We start from the raw sequence: 20,326 nt of genomic DNA on the forward strand, positions 1-20,326 counted from the left end.
GAGAGAATGGTGGAATCAATAGGAACAAAGTCTGAAAGTGTAGTAATATGCAACACCAAAGGAATATAAGACTTATCTCTTATGTGGCCGCTTTGCACCGTTCTTGCACCATTGTTTAATATTCGATTTTTAAATGATAAAAACACTTATCATTATCGTTGAAACTGGTTTTGAAAATCATTTTACTAATAAAAAACTTGTGAAGGTAGTTTAGTCTTTTTCTCTTAAACTGAATTTTCCCGAGAGAGAGAGATATTGTGAGTATAGTTATCTTGGAGTCATCATCATCTGAGGGTGACAAAATGAGATATTTACACATCCCTAAGATATATTGGCATTGATCCTATCCAAGCTATATTCCTCGTAGAACTATGAAAGGCTATTAAACTCTCATGTGTGTGTACACGTGCTTTGAGAAGTGGTAAAACTGAAAAATCAGAATCTTTTTTTTCGTGCTTTGAGAAGTGGTAAAACTAAAAAATTAGACTTTATTTTTTTTAAATGTTTTTTGGTAGAAGAAAAATCAGATTCTAGCGTCCACATATAGGGGCAATGTAATCTAATTAGGGGCCTAGATTAGATTATTAAACCTCTACCACCCCTGAAATAAATAGTTTATATGGAAAAACTGGTTTTAACTATTCAACCTCAATAAGTTTATCAAAAGGCCTATTTCGTTGTGCCAAGTACAATGGTTATGTTTCAAATTTTTATGGGTATTTTTTAGTATTTATACATTAAAGGGGATTTTCAGTCAATTTAGGCATACTACTTCTTTTACGACCTTTTGAGATAGTTTTATTCTATCATTTTAGCTTCAGTAAGTGTTTCTAGATCTATTTGCTTATTCTGAATTTTTCTATTTTTGAATCATTTTAATTTAGGCCTTTTAAGATCAATAGGATCTATACTTAGATGTTATGATGTCAGTATAGAATACTTTCAATTTATTTGAATTATTTTTCCTTTTTATTCATTAATAGGGATATTTTATACATTTTAAGTAAAATGATGTTAACATCTTACTTCTAATTTAGTTATTTTTTTCTCTGATAAATAGTAACTTAGGTTACCTTGTAAGTTTTTCATGCTGTTCATGTATACTAACTTTGTTTTGTAGCGCATATACTAGAGTTATGTCGTCATCTTCCCCTTTATTAAATTTTTTTATGTACATTGTTTTTTATTTATTTGGTTTCATAAGTTAGAGAGCGATACATTATAGTTTTAAAATGTTTATTATCTCTAGTCCATAACTTGACTCTTACCCAGTCTCACATTTGTATCAATTTGAATGAAATTGTATATACTTATTGTGAGATTTAGACTCTAATATATGTGGTAGTTCTTTATTCGTTCTCTGAAATAGAGGACAGGTAAAAGTACCATCTTATAAAAAATCTTATTTCTTGGGGCGTTGTTTTCTAGATGGGATGCAGGAGCCACACCGAGTGTGCCAGTCAATGAAAACGCATGCGATGGTACAAAAGGGTGTAGAATTTTAGCTATACATGGGGGCATGGCGGTCATTCCAACTCCTATTGTGCGTGGATCTACCCTTATTTTGCACATGGGTTTTACCAATTGAAGTAGATTGTCTATGGTTTCAAACTGATTTTTTTTATTTAAATGGCCACCACCAGTAAGTACTCTAGCGACCCATTAGATCAAACAACGTTTCCAACAAGTCAATTTTAATGCCACCTTTGCAGCATGTGGATCTACCATGAAAAAAGTGTAAAAATTCGTGGCTTTATTACATTTTCTGTGGTTTGACCACAGAAACAAGATTCAATAATTTTAAAATTGTTGAAACAAAGACCAACCCTCCTACGGCAAAGCATCTTTATGGAATTTTCTTCTATTCCTCTCTTTCTCCTTTGAAATCCATTCCATAAATTAGCCGCTTTCTCTTACCAAATGCAGCTGCTTACACACAACTCCTCCTCACTTCTCTCTCTTCATAAACTTGTATCATTCTTTGGTGGTTTTATTTCAATTCATGGATGAGATAGAAATTCCTCAATATTTCATCTGCCCCATATCCCTTCAGATCATGAAAGACCCAGTAACAGCCATCACCGGCATCACATACGATTACGAGAGCATCAAACAATGGTTGTCCTCCGACAACAACACCACTTGCCCAGTCACCAAACAGTCCCTTCAGCTAGATTCTTCTTTAACCCCTAACCATACTCTCCGGCGACTAATCCAATCTTGGTACACCTCTATCCCTCCCCCAAAACCACCTCTCAACAAAAACCAAATCTTTAAACTCATTCAAGACCTTTGGGTTCCTCACCTACAACTCAAATCCCTTCAGAAGTTAGAGTCCTTAGCTTCTGAAAAAGAAACCAACAGGAAATTCATGGTAGAAACTGGTGTAGGTAAGGCCATGGTTTCTTTAATCGTAAGGTGCTTTAAAGAAACCCAAACAGATGGAATCCAAGGAGCTCTCAATGTAATCCTTTGTTTGCGGATCCCTAATGATGAAGCAAAGCTTATTCTCACAGAAAACTGTGATTTCATAGATTCTATCACATGGGTTTTGAAGCAAGAGATAGATAAAGCAGTGAAGACAAAAGCAGTCATTGTTTTGAAAGCTTTCATTGAAGCTGCAAGTGCTAATCTATTGGATCGGTTAAAACCCGAATTCTTTCAAGTTTTGATTAGGGTTTTGAGAGATGGGATCTCTAAAGAAGCCACCAAAGCTACCTTGCATGTCTTACTAGAAGCTTGTCTATTGGGAAGAAATAGAGTTAAAATCATTGAAGCAAGTGCAGTTTCGGAGCTAATCGAGCTAGAGCTTACCATGCCTGAGAAGAGGACCACAGAGTTGATCTTGGGTGTGTTGGATTATCTATGTTCATGTGCAGATGGAAGAGCCCAATTTCTAGCTCACTCTGCAGGGATTGCCATGGTAACAAAGAGGATTCTAAGAGTTTCGCCGGCCGCCAATGAATCGTCGGTGAGAATTCTCGCATCGATCTCGAAATTCTCAGCTACTAATGAAGTTCTCAATGAGATGTTAAGAGTGGGAGCTGTGTCAAAGATTTGCATGGTTCTTCAGGCTGAGTGTGAAGTGAACGTGAAGGATACGGCAAGAGGGATACTTAAGTTGCATTCTAAGGTATGGAACAATTCTCCTTGCATTGCTGTTTATCTGTTAACAAGGTATCCTATGTAACTTATTTATCGAAATAAAAATCATGGTTAATTAAGATTTCGGAAATAGTTTTTGTTTTTGTTTACAAGATTTTGTGGCAATTTTCTATGTAAATGATAAATTTGGAAAAGTTTTGAAGGGGACGAGATCAAGAAAATTTTGATCTCCTTTATTACACAAAATTGGATTATTCTTTATCTGTTATTGGTTTATATTTTCGTAAAATGGTATTGGAGTGCTCTTCCAGTAAGGGTGTCAATTTTGGACCAGAATTAGAATCAGAACCAACTCACCCAATAGTTTATTGATCCGGTTCCAAATCTACCGATAAGTTATTGGTCCGGTTTCGGATCTACCAATTAAGAATTGGTGGAATCGAAACAAATTCACATCCTAATCCTATATATTACATATAATTTTCAAGACTCAAGATCATGAGAACTAAGGTCAAACCCTTAAGTTTTTTAGTCTTTCAATTTTGGCTAGTACCACTTGTCTCATATACTATTTTACCAAATATTTGGCTACAAATTTAAAGGTCCATTTGGGAATATGAAGCATATCTAATCTGACTGAAATTAGTGCCTTATTATAATATTATTAAATATATATAGCATATGTTAGGGGATTTTTTTAAAAAAATTTTGGACAACTTGGAAGGAATCAGAACCTGCACACCCATTAGTTAATGGTCTTGGATCCAAGTTTGGAATCAATTAGCTTATTGGTCCGGTTCTGGTCCTAACCCTTTAGGGTTGGAACCGTTAAGTAACCAGACCGATAGCCCAGAACCGGACCAATTGACACCCCTATTTTCCCGTCCTATGGAAATGAGAATTACGATTGCATCCAATAATGACTAATTTATAGGTAAAATAAGGGCCAATTTCTTGGACCTATCAGATAAGAAACAAAATTATAAACAAATAAATTTACAAGAAAAATAAGTATAAAAATAAATCAAACCTATTCGTTTTGTAATTAATTTTTTTTTTTTTTATCTCGTAGATCTAGCCAATTTCCCAATAAAAAAGGTAAAGTTATTTGTACTGGAGGTAGTTACGAAATATTTGTGTAACTTATTTTCTTTGCCCATCCTCGTTTAGAAAAAGTTATTTTTGTAATTTTCTTGCCCTTCACCTCTCTTGCTATCGTTGTTGCCATGATTTCGACATGGAGATGAGTGAAGAGTTGGCTTGCTGGCATGAACTAGCAGTGGGTCTTGGAAGTGAGTATCCCTACTGAAATATCAAAAGAGGATTGCTCTAGTAGAGTGATGACTTCTTCAGAGTTCTTGCAAAGTAGAACCATCCAATACCAACATGAGATAGATCTTCCAAAGAACAAGGCTTCTTCCCAATAAGCCAATTCAGTTGGACCCCTGCAGATCCATTCTTTTTCTATTCAAAGATCAGCCCTTTGTTTCTGTGTTTTCACATCGAGAATTCTTTGTAGATGAAAAGATGTCAAAGGGGTCTGTTAATTCTCAAACAATGGTTCATCAAGAATATGCAAGAAAATCGTTGTTCCAAAATTTTTCCCAACTTAGTAGCAATAGTTTCATTTAATATCCTATACTTTATCTCATCTTCAAGACACAAGTGGATGGTGCTTACCATTTTCTTCTTCAGCTCGTTCCAATCCTCAATTGATATCATTTTTGGCTTCTCTCCGATCAGCAGTACGTCTAATCGAGCCTTGCTACACCAAGACGTTCTTGATTGTGCACTGTCACAACCAATATTATTCTTGTCGTCAAATTTCTCCACCTCAAACTTTGTTGATCCTACCATCTTATTAATCTTAAATCAATTTATTTTGAAAGACCGTATGGGTCCACTGTCTACTAGGACCGCCAACTTCAATCTTGATCATCATCCATAAACTCTGATACCACTTTGTTGGAAAAATAATGTTTTGTTTCCGATGTGAGCAACGAATGAATTTGTGTAAAATGCATAAAACCTATATAACCTACAAAATTATGTACAATACGCAAATATGTGTGTGCAAGAACAACTGACTCATGAAATAAAGCAAGCATGCACGCAAGAGACAAGAGATTTATGTGATTCCACAATACCACTTACACCCACAAAGTGAGATCTAATAATCTTCCACTAACAACATGAGAAGAGATAGAATCCTATCATTGCAATTTGATTTTCAGACGTTAGTCCCTTGCACACCCCTGTCTCTTCTCCTGTCTCACTTGATATCACTCAGTCACTTTTTGTCTCTCTATCTTGGTGTCTCAGGACTCTTGGCTTCACACTCTCTTTCACATTGGTAGATACATCCCTATTTTTTATAGATTCCTCATCTTCCACACCTTGGAAGACTGTCTTGAAGACTCCACTTCCTTGGAAGAGCCTACTCTCTTAGAAGACTCTTCATCTTCAACTCTTCTGGAAGTCTGTGCTTTTTTGAAAACTCCATTACTTGGAAACCTCTACACTCTTCCACTTTCTTAAAAGGCTTAATTAATTTCCTTGAAGACTTCACCTACTTAAAGCGTCCACACCTTCCGTATTAGAAAACCCTAATGGACAATCTAATTACATCGTTGAACCAAACCATCAACTAGTCTGGATAAAAGACACCAAACCCAACACTATTGTGAAATAGTTAACACTAATGGCTTTGGGATAGGTTTTCAGTCTGCAATCACAATAGTGGAAAGAAGATGAGTTGGTGATTATTATTACTTGCAATTAGAAAAAGTCCTGCTTGAAATTTAAACAACACCCAACTAATAATTTCGTCCCTAGTTTCTTTTCCCTTTTGTTTCTCCCCCCTAGTTTTGATGTATCATCTTTTGCCTTTGATTTCATTCCTTTTGATGATTGTTTTGTTTTCTTTTGTTGGGTCTAATCCAGCCTTTGTGGCTTTTGAATTTTTCCTTTCCCTCTTTATCTATTCACCCAAAAAAATTTCCAACCAGTGATTGGCTACCAGATTTGGTCTGATACAAGTGACCAGGAAGTTGAGGTTTGGGTTGGGGGTTGGACAATGAATGATAACCAATCACTAGATAGTTGAAGGTTAGAGATGGGGAATGGGAGGCTTTGTCAAGACAAGGATGTTATCACAAAATCTTCCCGAAGGTGGATTTTCGAAATTACAATTATTAGGCTTGGAATTTTTTTTTTGATAAGGAATTAGGCTTGGAATTCAAACCATGAAAATGAGGTGTTAAATGTATAGTATCCTTAATTCTGCATGCTTTTGTCATAGAAAATCCATTTATTCTCTCTCTCTCTCTCTCTCTCTCTTTCAAATGCTACCATAGACATGATTGATGAATTCCAATTTGACACAATAATAGACCGATTTGACCCAAGAGCCGACATTCATTTTAAAATCATCTAGATCTTTGTGTGTCTTTTAATGTGAAAAATAAGACAACAAACTTGAAATGTAAGACATGTCACCATCCTCATCTTCTGCTTTGGCCTTGTTCGCGTGTTGGACATGAAGATGGAGACTGAAACTAAAACTTCCCCTTAGATTGAGGAGGGATAAGGGTTATTGCCAAATTACATTTTTAGTCCCATTAAATAACTAACTCCTAATGTTATAAGGGTAAAAAAATTGTATAATTAATCATTTTTTTAAGAAGAAAGAATGTCACTCGATCATGCCAGATACACCGCCCCTGTGCTTAGGGGTGTACGAAATGATCATCGCACGTCTGGTCATTTTTAGAATTTCAAAAAATACGACGATCATTTCACATACCCCTATATCAAGATACAAGAATGGCGTGCATGATATTCTTTTGTTTATAACCTTCTTGATTACAAAGAGATGCATCCAAAAATAAATTGATTAGCCCCTTAGTTAATGCAGTTCTTCCAAACCATTGGTTTTTTTTTTGTTTTTTCTTTCCACCATTGGTTTGGTAGGAGAAATGGTCACTTTCATTCTCAATAATGATACATAAGGTAATGTTGGACCAGTCTCATATGTACCAATTTTCCTTTTTTGCAGTGTTGAAAATTCAAATGGTGGCGGTTCCAAATTAAAAACGTTACGGCTGCCTTTTTCCTTTTTTGACACCCTAACTTTGACTGAAGTAGTTAAACGCTGAAATTGGAAGCTTCTGCATGTAGGATTTTACTGAGGTGAAAGGACAGATAAAAAGGTGGTCAGTCCTTTACACGTTTTTTGCAATTTGAAATTGGTTAACAATTATTGTGTATCACAAGTTCACAACACATTTTGGTGGAGGACTTGTGATTCATACTCCTCCACTTAAAAGGGTGTCAAAAACAAACACAAACCGGGTATCAAAATCAAACATAAACCGCCATTTGTCGAAATTAAATCGAGTCGTTTACACTAAAATCAGTTTTGATTATAAAATCAAGATTATTTAATTAAACGATTTAAAATGAATTGAACCATTTAAATTAACGATAAACCATTTAAATCAATTAATTTATATAGTAATTCTTTTTACAATCTTGTACATCTAGACAATTTCCCCATTAAGTTATTTATGGTTAGAATAAGCAATTTTGATAAGAGTAAATAAATTCCACTAAAAAGTTTATGAGGCATTCAAATATTTTGAATAAAAAAGTTTAAAATATATAAATAACTATAATCTTACAATTATTAAAAGAAAAAAATATAACAATAATCAATTCAAATATATATTTTTTTTGGGGTCTATCCTACTCAAGGGTCCACAGGCCAACTACAAGCTTAGGGGGAAGGCTAAGACAAGCCAACAATCTACTACTAAGGGGGAGGAGGGGGGGCGGGGAGAGAGGGGTGCCTTTTTGGCACTATATGCAATCCAAGAGAGTCAATCCCTTGACCTCCTGGGGAGTATGCACTCAACTTACAATGCCTCCAACCAACCAAGCTAGCAATTGTTTGTAATAATCAATTCAATTCAACGTTAAGTTTACATTTACTTTAATATTAAAATTGAACCATATGATCCATCAATATTGTGTTTTTTAACAGAAATTTACCACAGAAATCAAAAGAAATATAGACAAATTGTCCATAAAATTTGTTGATAATCAAATATTTATGTCAAACAGATGAAACGATAAGTTTAAGAATAATGTGCTTCCTTTACTAGTTCAAAGTCCAGTCTTTTTTTTTATTTTTTTATTTACATTGGTCCATATAAGACTGGTTTCTTATTTTGATTAATAAGAATATTTGAATGATCAAAGAAATTCTAACCGTCAGATATGCACTGGAGAGGATTTATTTCCTTCCTTCTGATCGGGTCCACAGATAAAATTTATAAGGCACAAGCTTTTTCTACATCCCCACCCACTTCCCCAAAGAATGCTTTTATTAATTCGCCATGAAACTTCATGCTATAGGTTTAAAAAAAAATTCTGCTCAAAGGCACAACATTAGATACGTTCATGTCATAATTAACAAGTCAAATTTTGATTAACTTTGACTTGGAATTTTATTTTTGATGAAAAAAAAAAAACTATTAAATTAATTAAAGAGGTAATCTATAAAATGTTGTCAGTTATTATAGTTGGTGACCTTTTCTCCTAGCCTTAACGGCACACTTGTGCCCTATGAAAAAAACTAGCCTGTTTTCCTTCTTTATACATACATTCTTAGAAGTTTTCATTAGACAGAATCGGAGGGAATATCTCAAAAAAAAAAAAAAAAAAAAAAAAAAAAAACCCAAACATTTCCCAAGACCATTTATTACAATTTCCTTGGGCAAGTCAGTCCACCACCTCCTGAGAATCCATCCATATAGTTAGTTACTTGTGAGAACCTGAATCAAGGCTGGACCGAGTTTTTGGGTTGGATCAGGTCGGGTTTTACAAACGTGATAAAATTATTTTTACCATTAGTTACAAAATTCATTTTTATCTACTTTTAAATCTTGTGGATTTGTAACACTGTTAAGGGTACGGAGAACCTCCATAGATATTAATAAAGGGTTCCGCAATATATTTTGATTCATCATCACTTAATTAACTGTTTCGATTGACAAAATAAGGTGTTTACAGAATTCCCCTCTTTAATTGAGATTGGAGAAAAATGATTCAATGATATGCATCACTAGCTCAACACGTACTGTGGTTGAACATATAAATCTTGTCATTTCTCTCTCTTAAAAACATCAAACTTGCTTTCATTTACCTCATAGTATGACAAGCATTATTGCATTAATTTATGAAGGAATTTTATCACAAGGTAAAGAAGATAAGAGTAAGGTGCAACTAATACTCTTCAAAAAAATAAAGCTTCACCATCTAAAAGGATTATAAAGCTCGATCTTTCAGGAAAGTGTCGAATCTGGTTATTTCCTTCAAGTTAGAATATTTGCAAATGTAAGGGTCCATTCCATTTTTATATGGATAGTGAGTTATCCTCACCAGGGACTTCTACAGATTGTACATCAATTTTTGCTCTATATAACTTAATAAAATTTCCCCTTCCAAAAAGGGAAGAGGGAGGGAATGGGGGACGTCCAGCGAACGGCTCCCAGCTATTCAGATGATATCCATTTTGTGGGATCATATGGATGGATTCCATCTGAACAGCTGAGAGCCATTCTCGTACGCTCACATACGTGAACGTGAGCCCAATTGGGGGGGGGGGGTTTTGCAACGGAAAAAATTAAAAAATTAAAAAATTGAAAAATTGAAAAAGGAAAACTGAAGGCTGGCCTGGGCCTGAATCTAGATCCGGGCAAATAATATTTTTTTTTTTTTTTTTTTTTTTTTTTTCATTTTTTCAGAGAGTCTTCTTCTTGTTCTACACCTCTCTCTCCCCAGAAACACACTCTAATAATTGATTTCTCCTTCGTCATCATCTTCTTGTTCTTCTCACTCCCTATGCAGAGAGACTATCTATATTTGTATTTTGCATGCAAGGACCCCCCCCCCCCCATGAATGTACATTTTGAAGTGTTTCCTAATGCTCGAGGCTTATTGGCCTATTATGCACATAGTTTGATCTCGTGTATTTCTCAATCAATCCGTTTCCGTTTCTTTCTGATTTGTCATCCTAAAGGAGCACAGGAACTGCAGCAGTGAAACACCTAAGAAAGAAATACTCTTGTGTTTAGTTGTTATAAGATAGGTTTAACAAACCCAACTTAGCTGACGGGAGTAAATGGAATTCTCAGTCTCCAGCTCCATTGCTTACGTTTTCCGTTAGTTCTTCAATTTTAATAATAGTAACCCACTTGCTTTGACTTTTTCAATGTCGTTGTTCTCATTCAAGCGATCGAGAAACAATATGACAATTGACAACTTGGTGCCTATGGATTAAAATTCTCTCCAATTTTCTAAACGTACAGTGCGATGTAGTTCGGGACTGAGAGCTCGATACGTGGAAGATGCTAAATTCAACGGTACCAAACTCAATTGACCTAGTTTTTTTTTTTTTTTCGCGCTGTTGAATTAACATCTTCCACGTGTCGAGATCTCAACCCCACACTGAGTTATGCGGGGGTTTTCAACCATCGGTAGACAAGAAGGATCACAAGCTAGCCTATGTTTGGAATAGCCACAATTCAAATTTCAAAAACTTATTACAATCAAATATTGGTTTGCATCCTTACATCTTTAGCCATTTGTCATTGTGTCTGTACATTATAATGTAGGTTATTTTTGGTATCATTTATGTTTTTGTTTATGACATACTAAAAAAATCACTGATGAAAATCATTTTTATAAAAAAATAAAACGGATTGGTAATTGTTGACATATTAGAATTGAGAATGAGAAATCGTTTGAAAATTACTTGTGTAAATAATTTTTTTAACATTTTTGAAGAGGTGGGGTTAAAATCTATATATAGTTAAAATTGTAAGTGTAGAGATTCCTGTCTTTCTCATAATGGGTTTTCATTGACGACATGGAGACAAAAGGAAAACTTCAGATTTTATAAAGGAAATGTATACGACGAGGTAGAAATCACAGGACCCAGTTTAGGGTTACCAATTAGCTCGAAGACCTCACATCAAGCCATACCTACAAATCCCTTATCTATGTACTCTCTGATCCTACTGTTTCCTACACATTCCTTGACACTAGCCATGTTAGCACTTTGTGCAGTGGTAACAGGAGGAATTTCTGAACCAGCCTCTTATAGGGTGGGGTTGCAGGAAGGAGAAAGGACAGGAAGGCAGGGGTACGGTGAGGGTGGAGAGGATAGAGAGGAGAGGGCAGGGAGGGGTCGGTGTGGAATAATTATCACCTCCAATTCGCGGGCACCTTCAATTCTTCCAATTCCTCTAATAGGGGGGAGTGGATTCCACCTTGGGCAGTGTTTTCGGGCAGAGGGTAAAGTGGTCATTTCCACCCCCATGTGAGGAATTGGAGGAATTGAAAGGTGGCAGCGAATTGGAGGGGATAACGATTGGGTCAGTGGGGCAGTTTGGGATGCAGCAATGGGTGCAGGTGGGATTGCAGGAAGAAGAAGAAGAAGAAGAAGAAGAAGAAGTAGTGTCAGGAGGTGCAGGAGGGATTGTAAGAAGAATATGAAGGGAAAGGAGCAACTGGGCTTACAGGAAGAAGAAGGGGTTGGAGCTTGCCTTTCTAATAACAAAAGAATATGACTATTTTCGTTTTCAATTTTCAGACTTATGATGAGCACATGCTCTTCCGTTGTTGGTTTGATCTGAAACTTAACATGGTCTGTCCCTTTGTTAGGTACTTGATCGATACGTCAAAAGCTCTAGAGTTGATGGAACACGTTAAATCAAGCCTTTGAGCCCGGCCCATTAGGCACATAACAACCTACAATATCATTTATGCCTCATCCAATTTGCCCTGTGACAGATATTTGGGCCATTGAGATAGGCTTATCTCAACACCGTTGAAGAAAAAGATAGAGACTACATCTCATTGTCTGAAGTAAACCAGAAAGGCTAAAACATAAATTAAAACTTGCTAAAAGAAGCTTCAATGGAAATTGCTTTTGTGTTGAATGGACAAAAATTTTCATGCCCATTTATTTCTTTTATCCAATTATGTATACAAAATTAACTACTCTCACCCCTTCTATTTCCAAATCTTTATTATCTGTTCAACGTTTTTCTCAGGTGTTTATTTGGAATTTCACCCATCTTTCTTTCTTGTCAAAGACCAAGTAACCCGGGCAACTATTCTTTCCGGACCGAGTAAAGGGACCTTTACATTGTTTTGTCTTTTCCACCTGTCTCTCCCACGGTCCATCTAGCACAACATACTTCCATTGATGTCTGGCATCATCGATTAGGGCATCCTCCCTCATGAATAGCTTCTTCGATTTATGTTATGCGTCAACGGTCTCCCCTTTCATTTCTATTACTAAAGGACAGCTGGGATGATATGGATGGTAGAAGAAGAGGAAGAGGTAACCGAGAAATCAAACTTGGTAGACATTAAGGCAACTAATGTGTAGGGACTTGACTCCTGTCTAGCCATGGCGGGAGCTGGACGGTCCAGCCCTACAAAACGACAGCAAATTCAGGGGTGGGGTGATCATTTCACATGTGGGGCGAAGGTGAGACTCACCTATGAATTGACCAGCTCACCCTTGATTTTGCTGTAGTACGTTTAGCGGGGCTGGACGACCCAGCTCCCGCTACAGTTAGACAGAATCCTTTTCCAAGAAGAAGGCACGCACAAGCACCCTTATTCGTGGGAGCAAGAGAGGGAAAAAAAAAAAAAAAAAAAAAACCCTAGTGTTGTGATACCATGATAGAATATAATATTTTCCACACAATTTCATCATGAAAGAAAGTATTCATTACATGGGACACCCAAGTCGTCCATGAGAAACCTAACATATGAGTGAGTCTTGAGAGACAAGTTATATAATATATAGAATCCTAGTTTGAGAAGGAAACCGAATAAAGAGTTCCCCATAAAGGGAAATCCCGTATTCGGCCAATATGAATGTATTAATTAATTAAGAATCTGATGGATAAGAAGAAAGTAAATGGAGAGGGATACAAGAAGAGTTCTTTCAAACCCTAGAATGCAACCTAAGCATCTCCTTGGCCTTCTCCTTGGTCTTGAGGCTACAATCCACCAGAAGCACCAAACACAACTTGGAAACAACACCAACTTGCAGCATCTCCTGAAGAACACTTGAAGTCGCAGAGAACCTCGACACCAAATACAGTATCCTCACTCCTCTATCAGTGGCCACATGTGAAACCCTAACTATCTTCTTAGACACCACGGCAATTCCAGCTCCGTGCTTTAACAACTCGGCTCTCCCTTCTGCGCATCCACATAGCTGATCCAACACCACCAACACCATCTCTGAATGTCTCTTCTCTGTCGTCTCTAGGAGCATCTCTATCAACACAGAAATTGCATCAGCTTCCACGGCTTTGATCCTGTTTCGACTCCATTGACAGAGTTCAACCATGATATGTAATGAAGCCTTAGATGCCTCTTGCGAGATCTGGTCACGCAAAACGTTAACGATCTGAACAAAGTGTTCCACTCGCAAGGTCATCAGGTAAGTCGAATCAGACAACTCGAACATGGATTTCAAAAGCAATGTAGCATAAGCACGAGATGTGTAGCTTCCATTTTGCAAAACCCGCATCATCAATCTCTCAATGAAATCACCATTTCTGCTGAGCAGAAGTTTCTTGAGGCCAACCTCTGAGATCTCGAGACGGTGAAGAATGTATAGGGCTTCATCAGTACTGGGGCTTTCATTGTCCTCTTCTACAATTGAAGCCAAGAACTCAACTGCCCCTGCAGATTCCAAATATTTTCGGTTCCTCTCGCTTTCGTTGGCAATAGATCTGAGTCTTCGAAGGCATCTCATCTGATGTTCGGGGGCCTTACCCTCGTTGAGGAGTTTGACGATCTGGGCTTCATCGATCGGAGGCTTCGGTGTTGGGATTCGTTCGATGGCATTGAGAGTGCACCATGATTGGATAAATCGTCGGAGAGTGTGGTTTGGGGTCATGAGATCCGTTTCTGACAATAATAAGGGTTGTCTTGTGACTGGGCACTTATTGTTGTTGTTGCTGGAGAATATCCATTTCTCTATGGACTCCCGATCGTAAGTTATTCCGGAAGATACAGTCACCGGATCTCTCATGATTTCCTGGGAGATCGGGCAGAGAAAGTAGGATGGAACATCCACTTCATCCATCAAGATTTCCTCTAGAGATCTGGAGATCTAGTAACCGAGACGGATAGTTTAAACAAACGGAAACCCAGAAAGGTGAAGAAACGTTGAGTACTTTGATTGAAATTAGGAGATGATGAATTCGTTAAGAGTTTGCAGATGATCGGTTCGAGGAAGTTTGTGATGGTTAGACCTGGTTTTATAATAGAGACTGGGAGATTCAAAATGGAGAAAGTCAAAACCTTTTTTTTTTTGACAAAAGGAGAAAGTCAAAACTCTTTAGTATTATTAACCCAAAAAAAAAAAAAAATCTTCGAAACTTTTGTTTTTTTATTGTATGGGTGGGAGATTGCTTCCTACGTCTAGATGGTGAGACCGGATCATGTCCTCGGACATGTACCGTCCGAGGCGCCTTCATGGCCACTTGCATGGGGATTTAAAGTCTCTCCAATTCCCCTACGGTACACGTCTAACATCTCACAATCCAAGCTCCACCACCCCAATTTTTCTTTCTTTCATATAAGGCTTGGCATCGATGGATGTCATGTTTGCTGGGTGTCGACATTTCCACCCCTAAGGGCAGTGGATTACACCTTTAAAGAATTGGATAGAATTTTTCCCCTCACATGGAATCCACTCGTTCTCCTCGTTTGACAATGGTCATTAATGGAGTGAGGCTTTGCAAATCCTTCATTGCCTCTCCGTTTGACTTTTTCTCTCTAAAAACTTAAAAAAAAAGGTTTTCTCTCTCTCTCTCTCTAACTTGTGTCTATTGACTATTCTTTTCGAAGAATATTCGAACTTAAAATTTTGGTTCAACACTTTCTATTTTTCTACGTCAAGTCATCAAGCTTTCCTTATTTGTTGCTCTTCTTCTTTTTATTTTTATTTTTATTTTTAGTGTTCGTCTTTTGTTCATTTTGATCGATTCTGGGAATCCTCTCCCCCATCTTATTATGTCATTATAATGTGTTCTACATGATGAAGCGTATAGAAATATTTAAGGGTGTTAAATGGTTCGGTACAAGTTTTTTTTTAAAGTAAGATCAAAGTCAAACCATTTAATAAACAATTTTATATGTTAAAATCGAAACCATTTATAAATGGAAATGGTTTCAGTTTAATCGATTTTAAACTGTTTATAAGGATTTTTAATTTCTTTTTTATTCAAATGTCTGCATTTCATTACATGTCTTTTAAATTTTTTTTTTATTGAAATGAAAGTATGAATTGAATACTTATATGTTTTTTTTTAAAACTTCAACAAAAAAAAAAAAAAGGTTTTCTTTAAATACTTTTTTATTTGTCACATTATATATTTAGGAATTACCATTAATGCTTAATTATTGTCATTAAATATTACTAATATTTGATTTGGTTTAAATGGTTTTTTAAATGGTTTACCATCAATTTAAACGGTTCAGTTTAAACCGTTTGACTAAATGGTCTCAATTTTAAAATCAAACCAAACCATTTAGTAAACGGTTTCACGATTTCGGCATACACGACTCAGTTCGGTTTCGATTTTGATTTCATTTTGACACTCTTAACCCACATTGCTTCCAAAGATAACAAAATTTAATCAACTCCTCATTGCTTTATGAGCTAGATGCCTAATAAAAAGAACAGGTATGATGCTTTAGTATAGGAAGAGAATAAGAAACACAGCTAGGGGAACAAGCAAGATACCCTTGATCAGATAAACCAAGGGGAGAAGAAAGAGAGGGGGTTGGATATTGAGGTCAGCAATCCAGCGATGCACATTCTGAAGCAAAGTTGGGTTTAGAAGAACCCCTCACCACACTATGGTTTTAATGTTGAATCTATCTAGCATATTTTTCTCTCATGCATATGGTCTAAGTGAATATGGATTGCAAGTCCTCTAGACTTGAGAACTGAGCTTATCTCCAATTCTTCTCCCATTAAGTCTCATCTTAAATCATGACGTGTATACCATATCAACTTGATTTCACCCCATTAGTATTGCCACAAGACCTAGAGCCGCTTCATTTGGAATTTCTTTCAAAACTACAATTCAAGTTAAATATGCGTACCACTATTTTCTTGAACAATATTACCTACCATCTACACTAATTTTCTTGTAATACCGCATACGAGCCATGTGCTAAAAAAAATTTATTGATTAATTTTGTTTAAAGAGAAAGACTTAGACTTAATTAGTTTTAATCACCTTAACGAGTTATGCCAAAAGCCACCACTAAACCTTCTGAGACATTCAAGAGTGACATTGAAGCGCTACATGGTCTCTTTTTTTTGTGGGTGCCCCCTTACATTGGAAAGTGGAGAATTTTACTTCCTTCGGTGGCTTGGTGAGAAATTGACAGGAAGAGGAGAGAGGTAACATGATGGCCGCCAAAACAGGCTTTTTCTTTGCATTAAATGGTGCCCACCCACCGCCGTAAATTGTCTTTCCTATTTTTAGCAGCCGCCGCAAATTGTCTTTCCTATTTTAGAAGATCTGAATCCTTATAAAAGTAGTACATTTTTAGTAAATATAAATTGGCAACAGGTCTTGTAACGATTGTGTATACTGCACGGTCCTATTATCAAATTTATGCAAAAAAATTTTAAGAGCTCATGAATGTCAAATATTGATTTTGAATTCTTGGATTTAAACAAGGTCAAACTACCATATACGTTACTGACAAAGCCTTTCTTAATGTGTACTTAATCTGTTCATGCTTCAATCTTGAATTAGGAATTTAAGTACCTTAAGATTTAGCGGTTACTGAACCAATTAAATCCACGTTGGATAAAGTCTTCATTAATCTTATTATGTGATGATTAATCAGAAAAAAAATCTTGTGCAATTGTGACGGGAGCTACAGATGCAGCACTGCTACATTTCAACAAAATCAAGGTTAAGATAGTTATTTCACAGGTGGGTCTCACCTGAACCTCACATATTTTGTGTGGTTTCGTGTTACACTTGTACAGCTCCCGCCACAGCTGCATCAGAACCAAGTCCTGGTTAATCGTGAAGGGGTCATAAATCATAATTGGATGGAATTAAGTTGGATAGCTGTCAACCTTTAGAAGTGAGCCGTATTTTGGAGAGTGACTGATCAGAGGGCTTTAATGGACAATAATAGCTTTGTCTTGCATTTTTTTCTCACTCTGTTTTCAGTAGACCTTTTGTAGTGGCACATCAATTGCAACACATGTATCGATCAATTGGGCGAGTGTGACTACACACATGGAGATGACCTCTCTTCAATTCGTCTATCCTATCTTCTTGTGTAACCTTTCACTGGATGATTAGGTAAAGTTGTGGGCATTAATGTACTCTTGCACCTAATTGTGGAACCCATGCACATGACAGCAAGTCTCTCTCTCTCTCTCTCTACCACACAATTTTGATCCTTTAATTAAGATCCTTCCCTGCAATCTTATGTAGGGCTGTAGACGGATTGGATTCGGTTCAGATAGTGTTATATCTGCATTCGCATTCAATTAGCTATCGAATGAATTCGGATAGTACTAAAAGGATACAGACATGGATATAGATTGGATATTTTATCCGTTTACATGTAAATATAATTTTTTGGATAGTTATAGCCTATCCGTATCCACATCCGTTTAATTTTCGAACAGATTTGAATAGTGCTAAACGGATACGAACACGGATACGAAAATGGATTTCGACGATTCATTTACATCCCTAGTCTTATGGAGTTATTATGGCTGGGCTATGGTTACGGTGTCCCTATTTCCAATATATACACATTAATAACACCTAATCAAATTTTATTTACGAATTAATCTTTTTTATCCTTTTTTCTCTTAATTTCATGGAAAAAATTTTCATACACCGTCGTGTAAACCGTGTATATAAGAGAGTGGAAGTTTCAAAACATTAATTAATGTGTGAGGATTTATGACTTTTCCATTTCTTTGTGTTTGAAATACTTTTTTTTTTGTTGGGGGAGGGAGGGGAGGTGGGTTGCGGAAAATATTTGGGCCATTGAGATATACTTATCCCACTAGTTGTTGAGGAAAAGTTTGCCCTTTTTGATACCATACCTCATTGTTTGAATTGAACATAAATGAAAACTTGCTAAAAGAATTGAGGAAGCTTCAATGGAAATTGCTTTTCCATGACCATGTATTTCTTTTAGCCAATTTATAATGAATGTACAGAAAACTATAACTAACTAACTAACTACTCTCACCTAGCTTCCCACTGTTTCTCTCTGTGTGTTTGTGAATTTACAAATTAATTAATTAAGAATGTGATGGATAAGAAGAGAGTAAATGGAGAGGGATACAAGAAGATTTCTTCCAAACCCTAGAATGCAACCTAAGCATCTCCTTGGCCTTCTCTTTGGTCTTGAGGCTACAATCCACCTGAAGCACCAAACACAACTTGGAAACAACACCAACTTGCAGCATCTCCTGAAGAACACTTGAAGTCGCAGAGAACCTCGACACCGAAGACAGTATCCTCACTCCTCTATCAGTGGCCACATGTGAAACCCTAACTATCTTCTTGGACACCACTGCAATTCCGGCTCCGTGCCTTAACAACTCGGCTCTCCCTTCTGCACATCCACATAGCTGATCCAACGCCACCAACACCATCTCACAATCTCTTTTCTCTGTCGTCTCTAGGAGTATCTCTATCAACACCGAAACTGCACCAGCTTCCACGGCTTTGATCCTGTTTCGATTCCATTGACAGAGCTCGACCAAGATCTGTAATGAAGCCTTAGATGCCTGTTGCGAGATCTGGTCACGCAAAACGTTGACGATCTGAACATAGTGTTCCACTCGCAAGGCCATCAGGTAAATCGGATCAGATACCTCGAATATGGATTTCAGAAGCAATGTTGCGTAAGCACGAGATGTGTAGCTCCCATGTTGCAAGACCCACATCATCAATCTCTCAATGAAATCACCATTTCTTCTGACCAGAAGTTTCTTGAGGCCAACCTCTGAGATCTGGAGACGGTGAAGAATGTATAGGGCTTCATCAGTACTGGGGCCTTCATTGTCCTCTTCTACAATTGAAGTCAAGAACTCAACTGCTCCTGCAGATTCCAAACTTCTCCGGTTCCTCTCGCTTTCGTTGGCAATAGATCTGAGACTTCGGAGGCATCTCATCTGATGTTGCGGGATCTTAGCCTCGTTGAGGAGTTTGAGGATCTGGGCTTTATCGACAGGAGGCTTTGGTGTTGGGATTCGGTCGATGGCATTGAGAGTGCACCATGATTGGATCAATCGTCGGAGAGTGTGGTTTGGGGTCATGAGATCCGTTTCTGACAATAATAAGGGTTGTCTCGTGACTGGGCAGGTATTGTTGTTCTTGCTTGAGAATATCCATCTCTCTATGGAACCCCGATCGTAGGTTATTCCGGAGGATACAATCACCGGATCTCTCATGATTTCCATGGAGATCGGGCAGAGAAAATAGGATGGAACATCGATTTCCTCCATCTTGAACTTGTCGACGAGTCAAAACCCGGAGGGAAAGCTGTGGAAGTGAATAAGCTCAAGATTGAAAGAGATGTAGAGAATAACAGAAACGAATGGTTGAAACAAACAGAAATCCAGAAAGGTGAAGAAACGTTGATCGAGTACTTTGGTTGAAGTTATAAGGAGGTATGATGAATTCGTTTGGAATTGCAGACGATCGATCTGTTTGAGGAAGTTTGTGAAGGTTAGACCTCCTTTTATATTACTATTAGAAGAGAGATATTCAAAATCGAGAAAGTCAACACACGGTATCATCCTCCAGTATGACAACTTTTAGTATTATTAATTGAAAAATAAGTCGTTGAAACTTATTTTTATCGCATGGGTGAGGTATTGGGCTCTCCTCCAGCTGGCGGGAGCTGGAAGTTCCAGCCCAGCAATCCTCTGCGGAGCGAGCTGTACAAACGGCCGTCTTGTGCAGACACAAAGCGATGCTCCATGACCGCCATACCCCCACTCGAGCAAAGTGACTCACGTAGGAATAAGGCAATCATTATAAACCGTCTTGTATCTGCGCAGCAGCACCACAGTTGGGGGCAGATCACACCGTAGAGGATCTGGATT

At 37.2% G+C, this 20,326-nt stretch overlaps 4 protein-coding genes across 4 annotated transcripts in view; 2 read left to right on the plus strand and 2 right to left on the minus strand.

The window, feature by feature from the left end:
* Window positions 1-16,335, plus strand: part of LOC122669863 (R3H and coiled-coil domain-containing protein 1) — a 35,535-nt gene extending 19,200 nt beyond the window's left edge. Inside the window, exons 7-8 of the mRNA XM_043866741.1 lie at window positions 5,940-5,950; window positions 16,324-16,335. The gene's annotated coding sequence lies outside the window, so the exon portion shown is untranslated. The remainder of the gene's footprint in view (window positions 1-5,939; window positions 5,951-16,323) is intronic.
* LOC122669861 (E3 ubiquitin-protein ligase PUB24-like) lies at window positions 2,003-3,259 on the plus strand. Its single transcript, XM_043866739.1, has one exon. The coding sequence runs from the start codon at window positions 2,003-2,005 to the stop codon at window positions 3,188-3,190; it is 1,188 nt and encodes a 395-aa protein (XP_043722674.1). The 3' UTR covers window positions 3,191-3,259.
* Window positions 13,069-14,290, minus strand: LOC122669862 (E3 ubiquitin-protein ligase PUB23-like). Its single transcript, XM_043866740.1, has one exon. It carries the CDS (start codon window positions 14,288-14,290, stop codon window positions 13,136-13,138), a length of 1,155 nt encoding a protein of 384 aa, XP_043722675.1. The 3' UTR covers window positions 13,069-13,135.
* A 2,146-nt stretch (window positions 16,336-18,481) lies between the features above and the next one.
* Window positions 18,482-19,804, minus strand: LOC122669860 (E3 ubiquitin-protein ligase PUB23-like). The gene has a single exon (XM_043866737.1). It carries the CDS (start codon window positions 19,721-19,723, stop codon window positions 18,512-18,514), a length of 1,212 nt encoding a protein of 403 aa, XP_043722672.1. The 5' UTR covers window positions 19,724-19,804; the 3' UTR covers window positions 18,482-18,511.
* Between the last annotated feature and the right edge of the window lie 522 nt (window positions 19,805-20,326).

The sequence above is a fragment of the Telopea speciosissima genome, chromosome 7 (genome assembly GCF_018873765.1).
Source record: "Telopea speciosissima isolate NSW1024214 ecotype Mountain lineage chromosome 7, Tspe_v1, whole genome shotgun sequence".
NCBI classification, from domain to species: Eukaryota; Viridiplantae; Streptophyta; class Magnoliopsida; order Proteales; family Proteaceae; genus Telopea; species Telopea speciosissima.

Excerpts from the sequence above, each read along its gene's own strand:
- LOC122669860 (XM_043866737.1), bottom strand. The coding sequence starts at position 19,723 with ATGGAGGAAATCGATGTTCCATCCTATTTTCTCTGCCCGATCTCCATG.
- LOC122669861 (XM_043866739.1), top strand. The coding sequence starts at position 2,003 with ATGGATGAGATAGAAATTCCTCAATATTTCATCTGCCCCATATCCCTT.
- LOC122669862 (XM_043866740.1), bottom strand. The coding sequence starts at position 14,290 with ATGGATGAAGTGGATGTTCCATCCTACTTTCTCTGCCCGATCTCCCAG.